Source organism: Oryx dammah, unplaced genomic scaffold (assembly GCF_014754425.2).
Source record: "Oryx dammah isolate SB20612 unplaced genomic scaffold, SCBI_Odam_1.1 HiC_scaffold_2, whole genome shotgun sequence".
In the NCBI taxonomy this organism is placed as follows: domain Eukaryota; kingdom Metazoa; phylum Chordata; class Mammalia; order Artiodactyla; family Bovidae; genus Oryx; species Oryx dammah.
The window spans coordinates 171,554,530-171,569,182 of NW_024070186.1; the positions used below are offsets into that span (position 1 = coordinate 171,554,530).

The 14,653-nt window shown below is 52.5% G+C and overlaps 1 protein-coding gene across 4 annotated transcripts in view; it reads left to right on the forward strand.

The window, feature by feature from the left end:
- Positions 1–12,740, forward strand: part of ABCC1 (ATP binding cassette subfamily C member 1) — a 153,614-nt gene extending 140,874 nt beyond the window's left edge. For 3 of the 4 annotated variants that reach the window (XM_040256946.1, XM_040256938.1, XM_040256955.1), the window contains 8 exons: positions 1,746–1,945; positions 3,326–3,452; positions 4,023–4,124; positions 6,894–7,040; positions 8,250–8,408; positions 9,124–9,290; positions 10,404–10,598; positions 11,160–12,740. In XM_040256946.1, coding sequence (XP_040112880.1) covers positions 1,746–1,945; positions 3,326–3,452; positions 4,023–4,124; positions 6,894–7,040; positions 8,250–8,408; positions 9,124–9,290; positions 10,404–10,598; positions 11,160–11,268 — 1,206 coding nt within the window. In that variant the 3' untranslated portion in view covers positions 11,269–12,740. The remainder of the gene's footprint in view (positions 1–1,745; positions 1,946–3,325; positions 3,453–4,022; positions 4,125–6,893; positions 7,041–8,249; positions 8,409–9,123; positions 9,291–10,403; positions 10,599–11,159) is intronic. The other variant, XM_040256929.1, reaches the window with a different exon arrangement.
- The last annotated feature ends 1,913 nt before the right edge of the window (positions 12,741–14,653 follow it).

Genomic DNA, 14,653 nt, shown 5'->3' on the forward strand with positions numbered 1-14,653 from the left:
TCAGCCCAAGGCCAGCACCAGACAGGTGTAGGTTGAACATTCATTTTCACTCACAAGCACCAGGCACTCCTTGGAAGAATCAGGTGAGTCCACGGGGTGGATTCTCTCCAGGAATAGAGCTTAAAAGGAAAGCTAATAATTATTTTTTTAAAAATCAGACTATTCCATAACAAAAATAAGTCTCGGGTTCACTTATTAGAGGAAATAAAATTCAGAGGACATGACATGTGGAATAAGTCGAGCAGGTCAAACATTTTAGAACAGTTTCCACCCAGGAGGAAAGAAAGCTGGGAGAGGAGGTGATCCCAGAAGACGGTATTGGGGGCAGATGCCGGAGTCCTTGAGCCAGACCACGGGGTCTGGACTGCATCCCAAGGCAGTGGGAGCCGCCGGAGGACAGATGGCATCTGACCATGTGCAGGGATTGGCAGAACCCCCGATCTGAGGCGGCCCGGGTTGGTGTCACCCCTGGGTTCTCAGAGTTTCTGGGGCCCCCGGAGGGCTCCCCAACATGTGGTTCAAATTCCCATGTGAGCTGGCATCCAGAAAAAGTTTGGAGAACCTGTAAGAGCCGCCCACTCTGTTTGGTGTTCTCCATGGAAGGTCTCTGCCCCTGAAGATAGCCCAGGAGGCAGGAGACATGTCCCTCAGCGCCTGTGTTCACTTGCCTGGCTCTGCTGTTGAAGCCGGTGCAGACACGTTACATCCTCAGCACATCCGGGAGAGGGAACTTCGGTCTCAGCGGGTCCTTTTGTACAGATGCAGAAACTGAAGCCAGGAGAACAGAGGTGTCTTCAGATGGCCAGTCCAGCCTCTGTCACAGCTTCTAAATGCTCCCGGTGGGCTCTTGTTCTGTCTCTTAATGAGCTGAACACCCGGGTTAGGGCAGGAGTAGAGTGGATGTGGTCTCTGCCCATGGGGACAGGCGGAGGCAGGGTTTACGCTGAGGTCTGCTTGTCCTAAAGCAACGCTGTGGGGTCCATAAACCCTCGAGGTCAGTAGCATCAGAGAGGCCATGCTGTGTTGAGGTCAACACTTTGAGACCGGACTGTTGGTGTTCGAATCCCAGCTCTGCCACTTCCTAGCCACATGGCTTTAGGGAAGAGGTTGACCTCAGTTTACTCGTTGTGAAACAGGATTGAGCACCTCATAGGTTTTTGATGAAGATTAAAGAGCTGATGGCTGTGAAGGTGCTTAAAGCAGTGCTGGGACGCTGAGCTCCACATGTAGTGTAGTGGAAGTCACTCAGTCATGTCCGACTCTCTGCGACCCCATGGATTATACAGTGCATGGAATTCTCCAGGCCAAAATACTGGAGTGGGTAGCCTTTCCCTTCTCCAGGGGGTTCCCAGCCCAGGGATCAAACCTAGGTCTTCCGCATTGCAGGCGATTCTTTGCCAGCTGAGCTACAAGGGAAAGCCCAAGAATACTGGAGTGGGTAGTCTAGCCCTTCTCCAGTGGATCTTCCCAACCCAGGAATTGAAGCAGGGTCTCCTGCATTGCAGGCAGTTTCTTTACCAGCTGAGCTACTAGAGATCCGGGCTCCACCGGAGCGTGAGCTATTATTATCGCTGCTGCCGCCCTGGTTATTGTAGTCAGTGCACCTGCCGTTCTTGGGTGAACGCAGCCCCGGTCCAGCATTCCGCCCCCAGAGGGGTCATTTACGTCCAGACTTTCTCCAGCACGGCCCTGGAAGGATGGGATGAGGGGCCCCTCGCCTACCCCTGGTCCATTCTCTCCCCTAGAGGTTCTACGTGGCCTCCTCCCGGCAGCTGAAGCGCCTCGAGTCGGTCAGCCGCTCGCCGGTTTATTCCCACTTCAACGAGACCTTGCTGGGCGTCAGCGTCATCCGCGCCTTCGAGGAGCAGGAGCGCTTCATCCGCCAGAGCGACCTGAAGGTGGACGAGAACCAGAAGGCCTACTACCCCAGCATCGTGGCCAACAGGTGGGCGCGGGGCCGTGGGGGAGGCTCCCGCAGCGGGCGTCTGGGGCCCAGCGCCGGCCTCACGGGAGGGAGGCTTGGACTCGGCGAGAGGAGAGGACGGAAGGACCATTAGAAACAGGAGCGCGGTCGCGCGCGTGTGGCCGCAGGGGCCGCTGAAGCGCAGGCGCAGAGAGTTCTGAGTCCGGAGATAGCGCAGGGCCATCCTTCAGCCGTGGCCCTGGTGATACAGGACCATCGGTGACGGCGGCCTCGGCTCCTGTGTGTTCTCCTCACATGCCTTTCTTCACCCCCGCCCCCGGGTGATGAGTGTGGGAAGCAGTTTTAGTAGTAATATATTAGGTTAGACCGTGTGAAATTGCCCTTTGGGGGATCAAGCATGGTTGCATAGCATCGGGCTTGAAAGAAAAAGGAATAGAAGTTGGCTAATTCTTGATTGAATCTAGAACATCCCGTCCTCACTTGCTTACATCCTAAGATGTTTTTTGAGATATGAGAGAGAGAAGACTCTGGGGAGGGGTCAGAGCACCCTGGCAGTGACCCACTGCACACCGTGTAGTCCCTGAGTGTGAGTCGGGCAGGAAGATCGGGCATTGCTGGAAAGACCTTGCAATTCCCTTGCAGAGTTTGTTTAGGGAGTTTGTTGAAATCTGGGTTTCTGTGGGAATAACTCACACCCCGAGGATCCGTCACATGGATCTTTAAGAATGTGGTGGGAAAAAAACAGATTGATAATACTGCCTCTCTAGAATGCTTTACGTTTTCAAACATAGAAACAGTGTTCCTATGTGATAGCATACGAAAGTTAGCTTTAAACGTGTAGATCTGTCTATATTTTAAAGGAAAGATAATACATTTTAATGTTTCTAAAATAGCGGTGATCTAGGTCTGGGGACCCTTTGGCTGTGTTGAGAAGGGTCGTTTATTTCTCACTCTCCCCTCCCCCCATCCTGCCAAGAGACGTTTGTTTTAATTCAGGGGTGCCTGTCAGAGTTGATGATTTTTCTTAGTATTTTGGAAGTTTCTGAGACATCTTTTTTTTTTAAAACGCACACATGGGTGTGTATTTTTAAGGTTTCATTGAGAAAAGGTTGGCCCTTAAGAAAGCAAGTTTCACGGGAAGATCACTGATGGAGAACCCTAGTTTAGTCCCTGGGGTTGCCAGACCAATGAGGAATTCCTGAAATTGTGTCCCTTCTTCCCCATGTCCCATGAACTGGGCAAATGAGGCCCCTCTCAGGAGCCACTGGGGAATTATTTTAGTAAGCAGAGTGGCTACCCAGCTCCCCCACCCCACCCTCAACCGGAAACCAAGCCTCTGAGAAGCTGACCTGGGCGCATGCGTGTGTGTGTCCCTGTCCCTCTTCCTGTGTCTCCACGCAGGTGGCTGGCCGTGCGGCTGGAGTGTGTGGGCAACTGCATCGTCCTGTTCGCCTCCCTGTTTGCCGTGATCTCCCGGCACAGCCTCAGTGCAGGCTTGGTGGGCCTCTCGGTGTCTTACTCCCTGCAGGTAAGCCGGGAGCACTCTCAGGTGGACTTTTCTCTTACTGGGGAGCCGGTTGTCAGGCGCTTGGGCCTTTACTTTGAATCTCTGCGGGCGTGGGGGAAGGGGACGAGGCCAGGTGGAGTTTGAGGTGCAGGTCTAGAGCCCAGTGACTGACTGAAGCAGAGGAGAAATGAGACGGGCAGCCAGGACTCCCCCGTCAGTCAAGGAGCGTCCCTGACGGCCTGAGAGGATGCCTCCAGCTACCAGAAGAATGCACTCAATTCTATAAATTTCCCTCGAGGCACTGCTTTAGCTGCATCTGCCAAATTCCAACGCAGTGTGTTTTCCTACCTATCATCTAGTTGGGAATACATTCTCATTTCCTTTCTGATTGCTTGTGTAGCCCTGCGGGTTATTTTGAAATGTGGCGCTGGCAAGAGAGACGCACAGTAGCAGGTCTGGCTGCGGTATCTGAGGTAGCTGTCTTCTGGGCCTTCATTATCTGAATCATTTCATAATTCCCTCTGTCTTCATGAGAAGAAAACAACTCACGCTCACTCTAGACGCTCCATCGGATGACTCTTCCCCTCACAGGTCACCGCATACTTGAACTGGCTCGTTCGGATGTCGTCCGAGATGGAGACCAACATTGTGGCCGTGGAGAGACTCAAGGAATATTCGGAAACTGAGAAGGAGGTAACATAAGCCCCCGGCCTGACCTCTTGACCATGGTCTTCGGTGTAACTTGACCCAGAAGAATCCTCTGAACCCCAGCATGTGCCTTCTGCAGGCAGCCTCCACCTGACCACACACACACAAAAAAACCCTCTGTTATTTGTTATGTGTTTTGAATGGGGACTTACATTATGCAAAATGAATCATACTAATTTTCTCTTTAGATTTAAAAGTTAAGTACAAGTGAGTCATTTAAAAATATCAGGTATCAGTAACAAGAGAATCAGTATAAGGATATTGCACAAATTATGCTATTATTGGTAAGGAGTTTCCCGAAGTTTGGGAAACCCTGCAGTTATGTAACCCAAGTCCTCATTTTATGGATGGAGGAAAAGGGCACGTAGTGAGAGGCGATGGCTGGTCTGAGGTCACGTTCATGGTCAGCAGGACAGCTGGGAGTAGGGCCCAAGGCTTTGGTGTCACATTGCCCCTAGTAACTGCCTTATTCTGTCTGCACACCATCCCTGAATAGCAGGAGCAGTGTTAATGACAGTAGCAGTAATGCCTGGTGATAACTCCATCCCACCACCACCAATAATAATAGGGACACACACATTGTGCCCTTGTGCGGTGTCAGGCCCTGTTCTAGACACTCTGCATAGAATAATCCATTTATCCTTTACACAACCTTGCAACTCACCCTCTGCTATCACCCCCATTTTGCAGGTGAGAAAACAGACACAGAGAGGATTAGTTACTTGCCTAAGATCACATGGGCTTGCTTCCCTGTGGCTCAGACGGTAAAGAATCTGCATGCAATGTAGGAGACCGGAGTTTGATTCCTGGTTGGGAAGATCCCTTGGATAAGGGAATGGCAGCCCACTCCAGTGTTCTTGCTTGGAGAATCCCGTGGACAGAGGAGCCTGGTGGGCTACAGTCCACGGAGTCTCAAAGAGTTGGGCACAATTGCATGACTATCACTGCATTCCAAGAAAATGCCCCCCAGGAATGAAACTAAAGGGACCCTGGTTAGACTCTGACTTAGGGATTTACTGAAGTGACCTGTGCCAAGTCCTTGAATTCCGTGAACCAGGGCCCACCTCATCAGACAGCATTCTTCAGAATGATGAGAGTGCCCCCTGTGGAAATAAGAGCACATTACAACAGCAGGTTCTCACCCTACTTTGATTTATCCTTCCTTGATTTTGGAGAAGGAAATGGCAAGCCACTCCAGTATTCTTGCCTGGAGAATCCCATGGACGGAGGAGCTTGGTGGGCTACAGTCCACCAAGAGTCTCAAAGGGTCGCAAAGAGTCGGACACGACGGAGCAACTTCACTTGAGGTATAATTCATATGCCATGCAGTTCACTCATTTAAAGTGTGAAATTCAGGTTTTTACTTTGAAAAATACTGTACTTATTTTCACTACTTCTAATTATTTATTTTTATAGTTTTAGAATAAGAGCAAATTTGAAAAATACAAGAAAAAGATCATCCAGAGTCTTAACCACTATTAAAATATATCTGTTTACTTACCTGTTTGTATATATTACATACGATATATATTTACAGGTAGAAAGTTCCACCGATTTCTCTCCAGTCCCCTCCATGTTCTTACAGCAGTGTCTCCTTATTTATATGAGGGGTGTAAAAAAACTAACGTAAGAAGTTTATGGGGGAGAAAGGATGGAAGTCCTCTTTCATTGTCCTCTCCATTCCTCTCTTCCCTGAAGAGAGTGCGGAGCGTAGCCCAGAGCATATCCAGGTGTAGACCTCAGGAAATGTGACCTGAACGGAGTAGCTTTTCAGAAATAGGGGCTGTGTGACTCCAGGCAAGTTGCTTTCACTCTCTGTGTCTCAGTTCCCTCGTGTGTAAACTGGGGATGGGAAGGGACTCCACTCTTGGGATTGTAGTGAGGATTAAAGGAGGTCATGTGATAGAGTGACCGTCAAGTGTTGGCTGCTGCTTTTACTAAGGTCGACCTCCAGGCCATGGACTTCCCGGGTAGCTCAGACGGTAAAGCGTCTGCCTACAATGTGGGAGACTGGGGTTTGATCCCTGGGTTGGGAAGGTCTTCTGGAGAAGGAAGTAGCAACCCTCTTGAGTACTCCTGCCTGGAAAATCCCATTGATGGAGGAGCATGGTAGGCTACAGTCCATGGGGTCGCAAAGAGTCAGACACGACTGAACAACTTCACTTTCACTTTCAAACTTTCCAGGCCTTCGAAGCCATCAGAGTATCTCTCCTTTAGCTTTGTGTCTGTCTAGAGGAGACCGCCATTCATTGATTCAGTCCACAGATGTTTATTGAGCACCTCCTGCGTGCTCTGGGCTCTAGGATGTAGCAGTGAACAAGTGAAAGAACCTGTTCTTGCAGAGGGGCTGTTCCAATGGGCTGTGGGTGACGGAGTAAAGAGACACTTGCTTACAATGCCAGGAGGTAGTGAGCGCCCTCAAAGACAGTGGACGCAGAGAGTGTGGGAGAAGAGGGGCCCAGGGCTCGGAGGGCAGTTGCATTAACCTGGATCCACAGCAGCCAAGCAGGCCAAGGGGGTAGTTTGGCACAGAATGTTCCAGGCAGAAGCCGCAAGTGCAAAGGCCCAGAAGCAGCACATGTGGGTGTGTTTAGGGAACAGTCCAGAAGTCAGTGCAGGAGTGGTGAGGCAGTGAGTGGGAAGGAGGGGGCTGTGAGGTCAGAGGGGTCATTGAAGCCACTCATGTGGAGCCCTGGGGCACGTGAGACGAACTTCACACCCCTCATGCCCACCCACTGCCCACTGTCATCGCAGGCTCCCTGGCAAATCCAGGATATGGCACCGCCCAGCGACTGGCCCCAGGTGGGCCGAGTGGAGTTCCGGGACTATGGCCTGCGGTACCGAGAGGACCTGGACTTGGTTCTGAAGAACATCAACGTCACCATCGATGGCGGGGAGAAGGTGGGTGCCCCTCAACCCCTGCCCGTCCGTGGGCGGGCACAGGCTGCTACCAGGTTTCCCCTGCCCCCGAACCACAGGGTGGAGGGGGAGAGCCTTTGGCAGTAAAATCTGCTCAGAGCATCCCAACTGCAGACTGGTAGCCCAGGAGCCAGAGAGATACGTTTTGGAGATTGCCAACACTGAAAAATCTGGAATGTTTTATGTTTAAAAAAAAAAATTCCATTTCCTGCTTTTCTTGAAAGCTCAGAACTTCTGGCAGCACCGGGCCCATTCTCCCCACCTGGCTCTTTCTAGATAAGACGTGAGCCTCCCAGTTCACTGACCAGTCCCTTCCTCCCCTTTTCATGCGCTCCCTTGGCCACGAGGCCTCTAGAATAGAAAGATGCTCTCCTCACTACTAGGGATGGCTCAAGGGTATCGCTGCTCCTAGAGGACGTCTTTGCCCTGAGACCCTCAAACCCTCCTGAGGAATCAGACCGAGGGTCTTTCTGCCCATTTGCCAGAGGCCAGTGTTTCTTTCTTCTCTGAACATGCAGGAGTTGTTAAACAGCCAGTCAGGAGGCCTAGAATATTCCGTTCCCATGAGAGAGTTTCTCTAACTTGTAACAAGAGGAGGAACAGAGTGGGTGGTGGTCTCATGGAGGCTTTCTGGCTTATGTTGCATAATGAGGCTGCCCTGTGAGTTGCTGTCCAAGGGTGGAGGAGCCTGCCTCTCTGAAGCCCAGATGAGAAGGGGAGAGTTCTGCCTGGAACGTCAGTCATTAGCCATTAAGTGGGGAGCCTAGTTCCCTCAAGAGGATAAGTGGAGGCCAGGTCATGCCCATGACCTCTGCTCACTCAGCTGGGATACAGGGGCATCTTCCTGAACCTTTGAGATACTCCAGCACCTCAGGATGGGGAAACTCACCATCATAGAACTGAAAAACCATTTGATTGTTACTTAATACTGTCTTGAGTTGCAAATAACTAACTTACTAAAGGAACTGATTATAATTTTAATTTCTAAAAAGAGCTGGCAGAGAGAAGGAAGTCCTTCTTGACCTTTGCCCAAAACAGCCCCTAAAGGAATGTCTCTGGAAGCTGCTGAGGGGAGTAGATATAGTGAGAGAAGGGTGGGTCGACCAGATGACTGAACTGCTCTGTGGCTGGTACTTAAGGATGCAAGGGGCAAGAGGTCAGCCCAGATACCAGCGTTCCCACTTCACCCAGGTTGGCATCGTGGGGCGGACAGGAGCCGGGAAGTCATCCCTGACCCTGGGCTTGTTTCGGATCAAAGAGTCAGCCGAGGGAGAGATAATCATTGATGACGTCAACATCGCCAAGATAGGCCTGCACGACCTCCGCTTCAAGATCACCATCATCCCCCAGGTGGGTGGGGTCACACTGAAAGTGACTTGTGTGTATTTTCAGAATAGATGGACATTTGTTCCTGCTTTGTGGTTTTCATGACTTTTTACTGAAATTATGCTATGTTTCTTCATGGAATCTCCCCTTCACACTTAAATAACAGGGAGAATTAAGTAGGTTTCATTCATTCCTTTACTCCAGCCACCCGGTAGGCAGTGTCCTAAGCATTTCACAGGATCCACTTAAGACACTTGCTTCTCTGCTGGACAGGAATCTCTCACCTTCCCAAGAGCTAGGCTAGAATGATGAATTTTCTAGACCGATTCCTGTAGGTGGCGATTGCATAATATGTTGCCTCTTAGTGTTGTGTTGCCTTAAATTTCTTCTCAGATTTTAATTTGGAGGCAGGAGACGGAAGGGAATCCATGTACCTTAAAATTAGGAATTGCCCTAATCCGCATGCTGGTTCTCGCTTCCAGAAAGTTCCCAACATGTTTGTGTACTGAATGCTCTGGGAAATCTGACAAGAAAGAAATCTGTTTTATTTCCCTTAACTCAGAGTTTTCCAGATTTTTCTCCCATCTTTGACATCTTCAGAAGTGGTGATTCGGAGGAACTCCAAAACCCCATTTTGAACAATTCTAGCAAGAACATTCTACATCCCACCTATTTGCCCCACCCATGTCTGACCGTGCCTCGAGCCTCACACGCTGTCTGCTGTCTTCCCTCCAAACAGGACCCCGTTTTGTTTTCGGGTTCCCTCCGCATGAACCTGGACCCATTCAGCCAGTACTCGGATGAAGAGGTCTGGACGTCCCTGGAGCTTGCCCACCTGAAGGGCTTCGTGTCAGCCCTTCCCGACAAACTGAACCACGAGTGCGCAGAAGGCGGGGAGAACCTCAGGTAGGCGGAGTGATGCCCAGCCAGGCCTCCACATCACCTCTGTCGGGGCCTTGGTAGGTTTTGTCTGTTTGCATCAGGTTCAGACCTGGGCTTGAGTTCCAGCTCTGCCACATGAGCCATTTGTCTCCTAATCTCTTGGGCCTCAAGTTTCAGTATCTAAAACAGGTTTCATGCTGGGCTGATTTTTACCATGAGCTGTAATCAGGGTGATCCCAACAGCTCCTTTCTCACACCAGGTCCTTTCAGTGGAGAGTGAAGTTGTTACATTTTGGAAAGGCTTCTCTCCCAGTCAGTAAATAGCCCTGCCCTGGGCCCTCCCTTCCCCGACCCAAGGCCCTAGCTACCTGGCCCTTCTCCCAGGCTCCACCCGGGATCCAGCAACTAGAGCGGTATTGCCTGGCACAGCAGGGATCCTCTGCCTCTCCCGCTGCATCCATCACCATGACGACCAAGCACCAACCCTCAGGTGTGCTCAGTAAGAGCCGGGGCCACTCACACAAGGGGGCGGCCAGCCAGGCGGCTCTGCTGATCTTGGCTCACCCACGTGGGTGGGGGCTGCTGGCTACAGGCGGGTATTTTAGCTGGCCTCCACTGGGGCCATTAGGCTCTGCCCTGTGTGTCCCTCCTTCCCCAGCAGATCAGCCCAGGTGTGTCGTCATGGTGATGGGAGAGGTGCAGGCGTGAGCACACTCTGGTGTGCATCCCTGTTCCAAGCCTCTAGGTTTGCCAGCATCCCAGTGGCCAAAGCCAGGCACAAGGTCGAGTCCAAAGTCCACTGAGAGAGGCCCTGCAGAAGGCAGTTTGCCTTCTGGGGCAAACTTTGCTTGGGGCCAGTTTGCTAATTGTTCTACTTGCTATACTGAACTGATCAGATATCTTGGCTATCTCCTCCGGGCTCTGTGTTGAGAGTGAATCTGAGGCTGCTTCTAGCTCAACAGAAAGACTGTGCTGATCGATTAGTGATGGCCAATGTGGGCGCGGATGTGGCGGGTGGACGTGCCCTCCTGGTCTGAGCAGCAGATAGTGTCTCCTCTTCCTCCGCTCAGCTATGGCCTGGACTCAGCGTTGGGGTGGTTTTGACACTCATTTCCTGGTCTTTCTCTCCTGGTCAAGTGTTGGGCAGCGCCAGCTTGTCTGCCTGGCCCGGGCCCTGCTGAGGAAGACGAAGATCCTCGTGTTGGACGAGGCCACGGCGGCCGTGGACCTGGAAACGGACGACCTCATTCAGTCCACCATCCGGACGCAATTTGATGACTGTACCGTCCTCACCATCGCTCACCGGCTCAACACCATCATGGACTACACGAGGTGACGCCCTTGGCCCAGAAGGCCTCCAGGCCTCACGGTCCACCCCACCCACCCCGTTTACCCACTCATTCATTCACTCATGCAGCACTGACCTCAGACCTAGTGACCACCCTGGTGTCTCTTTGTCCTGGTTAGTACCAGGCATTTTTGCTATCACTCAATCAAAAGTTAACACATGTGTGGATTGTCAGCCACATTCCTGGCCCTGTTCCAGACACTGGGGACCGAGCCGGGAGCTGTCACACAAGGAGCCTGCCTAAGGGACCTTATGGATTAGTTGGGGGCTGGGTGCAGAAATAGACAATAAACACAGCAACAAATAAAAGCAAATTGTGCTGGGAGGGAAATACACAAGGCGATAAGAGAGTACTGAAGGTGATGTCACAGGACATTGACTAGAACTGGGGTTGAGGATAGGCAGCCAGGTGGATGGCTACTGCAGCAGCCCTGGCAGAGGGTGTTAGGGGTCTGACCCAAAGCAGGGACTTGCCCAGGTAGACTCCTGGAGCACGGGGTGCCAGCCCCTCCCCGACGCCTCACCTCTGCGTCCCTCCCTTGCAGGGTGATCGTCCTGGACAAAGGAGAGATCCGGGAGTGGGGCTCCCCCTCCGACCTCCTGCAGCGGAGAGGTCTCTTTTACAGCATGGCCAAAGATGCTGGCTTGGTGTGAGCCCGGAGCGGGTGCAGCTGGTCAGAACTGCAGGGCCAACCTGCTAGCAGTCAGGGACGAGTCAGCATCCTTCGGAACCCAAGCCTCTCATAGACTGAAACCAAAAAAAATGAAAACCCCCAAAACCAAAACATACACAGAGCAGCCCCCCTCTGGCCCTTTTGCCTGGAACTGGCCGTGAGGAAACAGGAGAGACGTTGGGATGCAGCCCCCCGACAATGCACACACCCTCGGCTCTGTTACCCCCCGCAGATGCACACATGTTCTCACGCCCCTGGGAGGGCGCGTATGTTCTCCCTGCTCCGTGAGGACATTCGGGCCACCAGACTTCCAGAGAAATCGGCTGCGTAAAATCTGCTAGTGACCAAATCCAGCCAACTGCCTCAGGTCTCTCCAGCTGAAGTCTGTGGATTCCGCGCCTTGGGGAAGCTCGCTGGTCCCCGGCACCTCTCCGTCCTTGCGTGGCTCTCCCTAGATGCTTGTCTCCCCAGGGCTGCAGTTGGAGGTCAGGGGCCTGGTGAAGCCCATGCTCACCCTCAGGCAGTGTCCTGAGGACCACCGACAGCCCTCTCACCAGCCATCTGGTCTACGAGGTGCTCAGCTGCTGGGAACCAGCCTCCCAGCCCTGCCTCCAATGGGACTTGCTGGCTGGATTCCGGATGACCGGGCCTGGAGGTCCAGGCTGGGAGAGCCCTCTCAGTGCCAGCTTCCCCGCTTGGCTGCTCACCTCCTTACCCACCCCAGTCTTTGCCTTCCTCCCTCCGTCTTTTTACCCACGGCTAGAATGGGTTTACGCCTCCAGGTGCCTGAGAATGAAAACCTGCTCATAGTTAATGAAGCATTCTAAGCCAAGAGCGCTGGTCCCTCCAGGTGGGAGCAGCTGGTACTGAAAAGAGCCCCCGTGAGTCCCCTCCTCGTTTGTAGATTTCAGTTTCTCACTGGGGGCCACTGGTTCACTGTCAAGGCCGGCATGGTGGATGACTTGACTTACGGTTACTGAGTCTCTTCTGAGACGAAAAAAGGACCTTTTCACAAGTGTCAGTGATTTTCTTTTTTTTTAAAGTACTGCTCCAGGGAGATGAACAGTCTCAAGACTTTAATTTCTTGGGAGGAAGCGTTAGGCCGAAGAGCGGCACCCCAGGGAGTGGCCAGGTAGGTCCAGCATCTGGAGGTTGGGGGCTGTCTTCTCAGTCCTGTAGGTCCCTCAATTGGAGACCAAAGTGAGACCCAAAAAGCAGAGAGAGGTTGCTATTCATGCTCGCTATGTGAATTACATTGCTGACGTCAAACCAGAGAAGCATCTTTCTCCTTTTAGGTGAAAATATATATTTATTTTTTGTAAGTTAAACCATTCTTTCACATTAGATAAACCAAGTGTTTCTTGGGGATCTTTTTGTAATGACTTAACACTGGAAACGTGAAGATTTGCAAATAATTTGCAGTAAAAAAAAAAAAATTTATTTCTTTCTAAATGACTGTTCCATTTTCTTTCTGTTGAGGATTCCCGCTCTCTCTCCAGGAGTCAGGATGGGGCACTTCTCGTCTGCTGCTGTCCTTTCTTCTTGGCAAGCATGTTGTTTCTAGAGGGAGCTCTTGGAATTGGGAACCTAGAGGTTAAGAATCAGGTGGGGTTTGGTGGGGACTCAGCGTGGCATGGTGGACGGACTTGAGTCCTGCTCTCATCCTCTGCAGGCTGTGTGACCCTGGGCGAGTCACTTAGTCTTCGTGCCTCAGTTGCCTCATCTGTAAAATGGGGCTGATCATACCTGCCTCCTGGGCTTGCTATGAAGATGAGCACTGATGTGGGTGTTATGTGCATGGCCCAGGTTGGGTTCTAAGACACAGGCAAGGCAAGCATCACGTGTGGCAAGAATTTCCCTTGGGAGCCTCTCTGGTGGTCCTGTGGTTAGGAATCTGCCTTCCAGTGGAACGCATTCCCCCCACCCCTGCACCCTCTTCCTCCAGGCTGCCTTACCGGAGGGGCTGGGGGGCGGGGGGTAAAGATGCTCAAGGAAAAGCAGCTGCGAGGTTATCACCCTTAGAATGAGAGGCACGTGGGAGAGTCTGGTCGGTTTTAGATGTGCGTGTGTTTGTCTCAGGGCCTGATGCTGAGTGTTAAGCTCCCGGGTCAGATCCCACATGGCCATGGGACGCGCATGTGCCTGTGGGGACGTTGTGGTTGAAGTTCACCTGCTTCATGAAGAGGGGCGGGTGCAGCCTGAGGAAGGGGAGGAGGGGGCCCTGCACACCTGCCCTTCCAGGTGAGCAACCCGGTGCCGTGGAAGGAGAAGGGGGACCAAGCTTGGTTGTGCACCTGCTGCGTGTCAGGTCTGGACTCAGCGCTTTGCACAGCTGTCCCCTGGGAGGGGAACTGGGCCGGAGAGGAGCCCCAGGCTCACCTCGCTGCTGTTCTTCCAACCTCAGGGTCCTCCCTCTTCCCCCAGCTGTTGGCATCCCCTGCTCTCTTCCCTGTTTGACAGTGGCAGCTCTGTGCGAGCAGGGCTGTCTGTTCCTTGCTGAACGCCCACCTCTAGAGCAGGGCATAGGGCACGTGCTCAGTGACCATGTTCTCTGAACCGGGCCTGAGCCCAGAGTGGAGTCACCGGGGCCCCAGAGCTTGCCCTTCTGGAGTCACGGCCTCACTGGGAGATCTGGGATCCTCGCACCCACCTGACCAAGTGGCTGTGAGGATGGATACTGATGGGGGTAAAGCACCCAGCATACGCCTAGCCCTTAGGATGCCTTCACACATGGTGATGCCATTCGTGCATTCATGCGTCTGTCTGTCCGTCCATCCACCTGTCCATCTCTCCCTCCATCCATCCAGTTGGTAAATGTTGACCCCTCCTATGTGCTGTGTACCATGCTGGGACCAGGGAGAGCACAGTCAACACAGATGTACCGATCTCCCATCTCGGCCCAAGAAGAAAAAGATCCCTTTCCCTTGGTGGGGGGGGGGGTCCGGTTCTGGAGTGGAATTTAGCTGTTATCCGTGAGCTGATGTTGGAGAAATGTGCAAGGAGTGGTATGGCACAGTACTTCAGTCGTGGGCTCTGGAGCCAGCCCGCCTGGATTCACATCTCTACTTAACGCTCTGTTCTGCTCACCTGTAAAAGGGGCCTCATGATACTACCTTCCTCAGCAAAGCATCCTAGGAGGGCGCAGGGTGACATAACTTCCCTTTCCAGTTGTGAGGATTAACTGGGCAACAGGCATTTAGAGCCTGGCTCTGTGCTGGCAGTGACCAGTGGGACTCGGGTGAGGTTAAAGGACCTACTAAGAGGCACTGACCAAGGAAGGCCTGTATGTGGCTTTCCTGGCTCTTCACTGCCTCCGCCTGCCAGCCAGGCGCTGCTGGCAGGACCCACGGCAGGGGGATTAATGG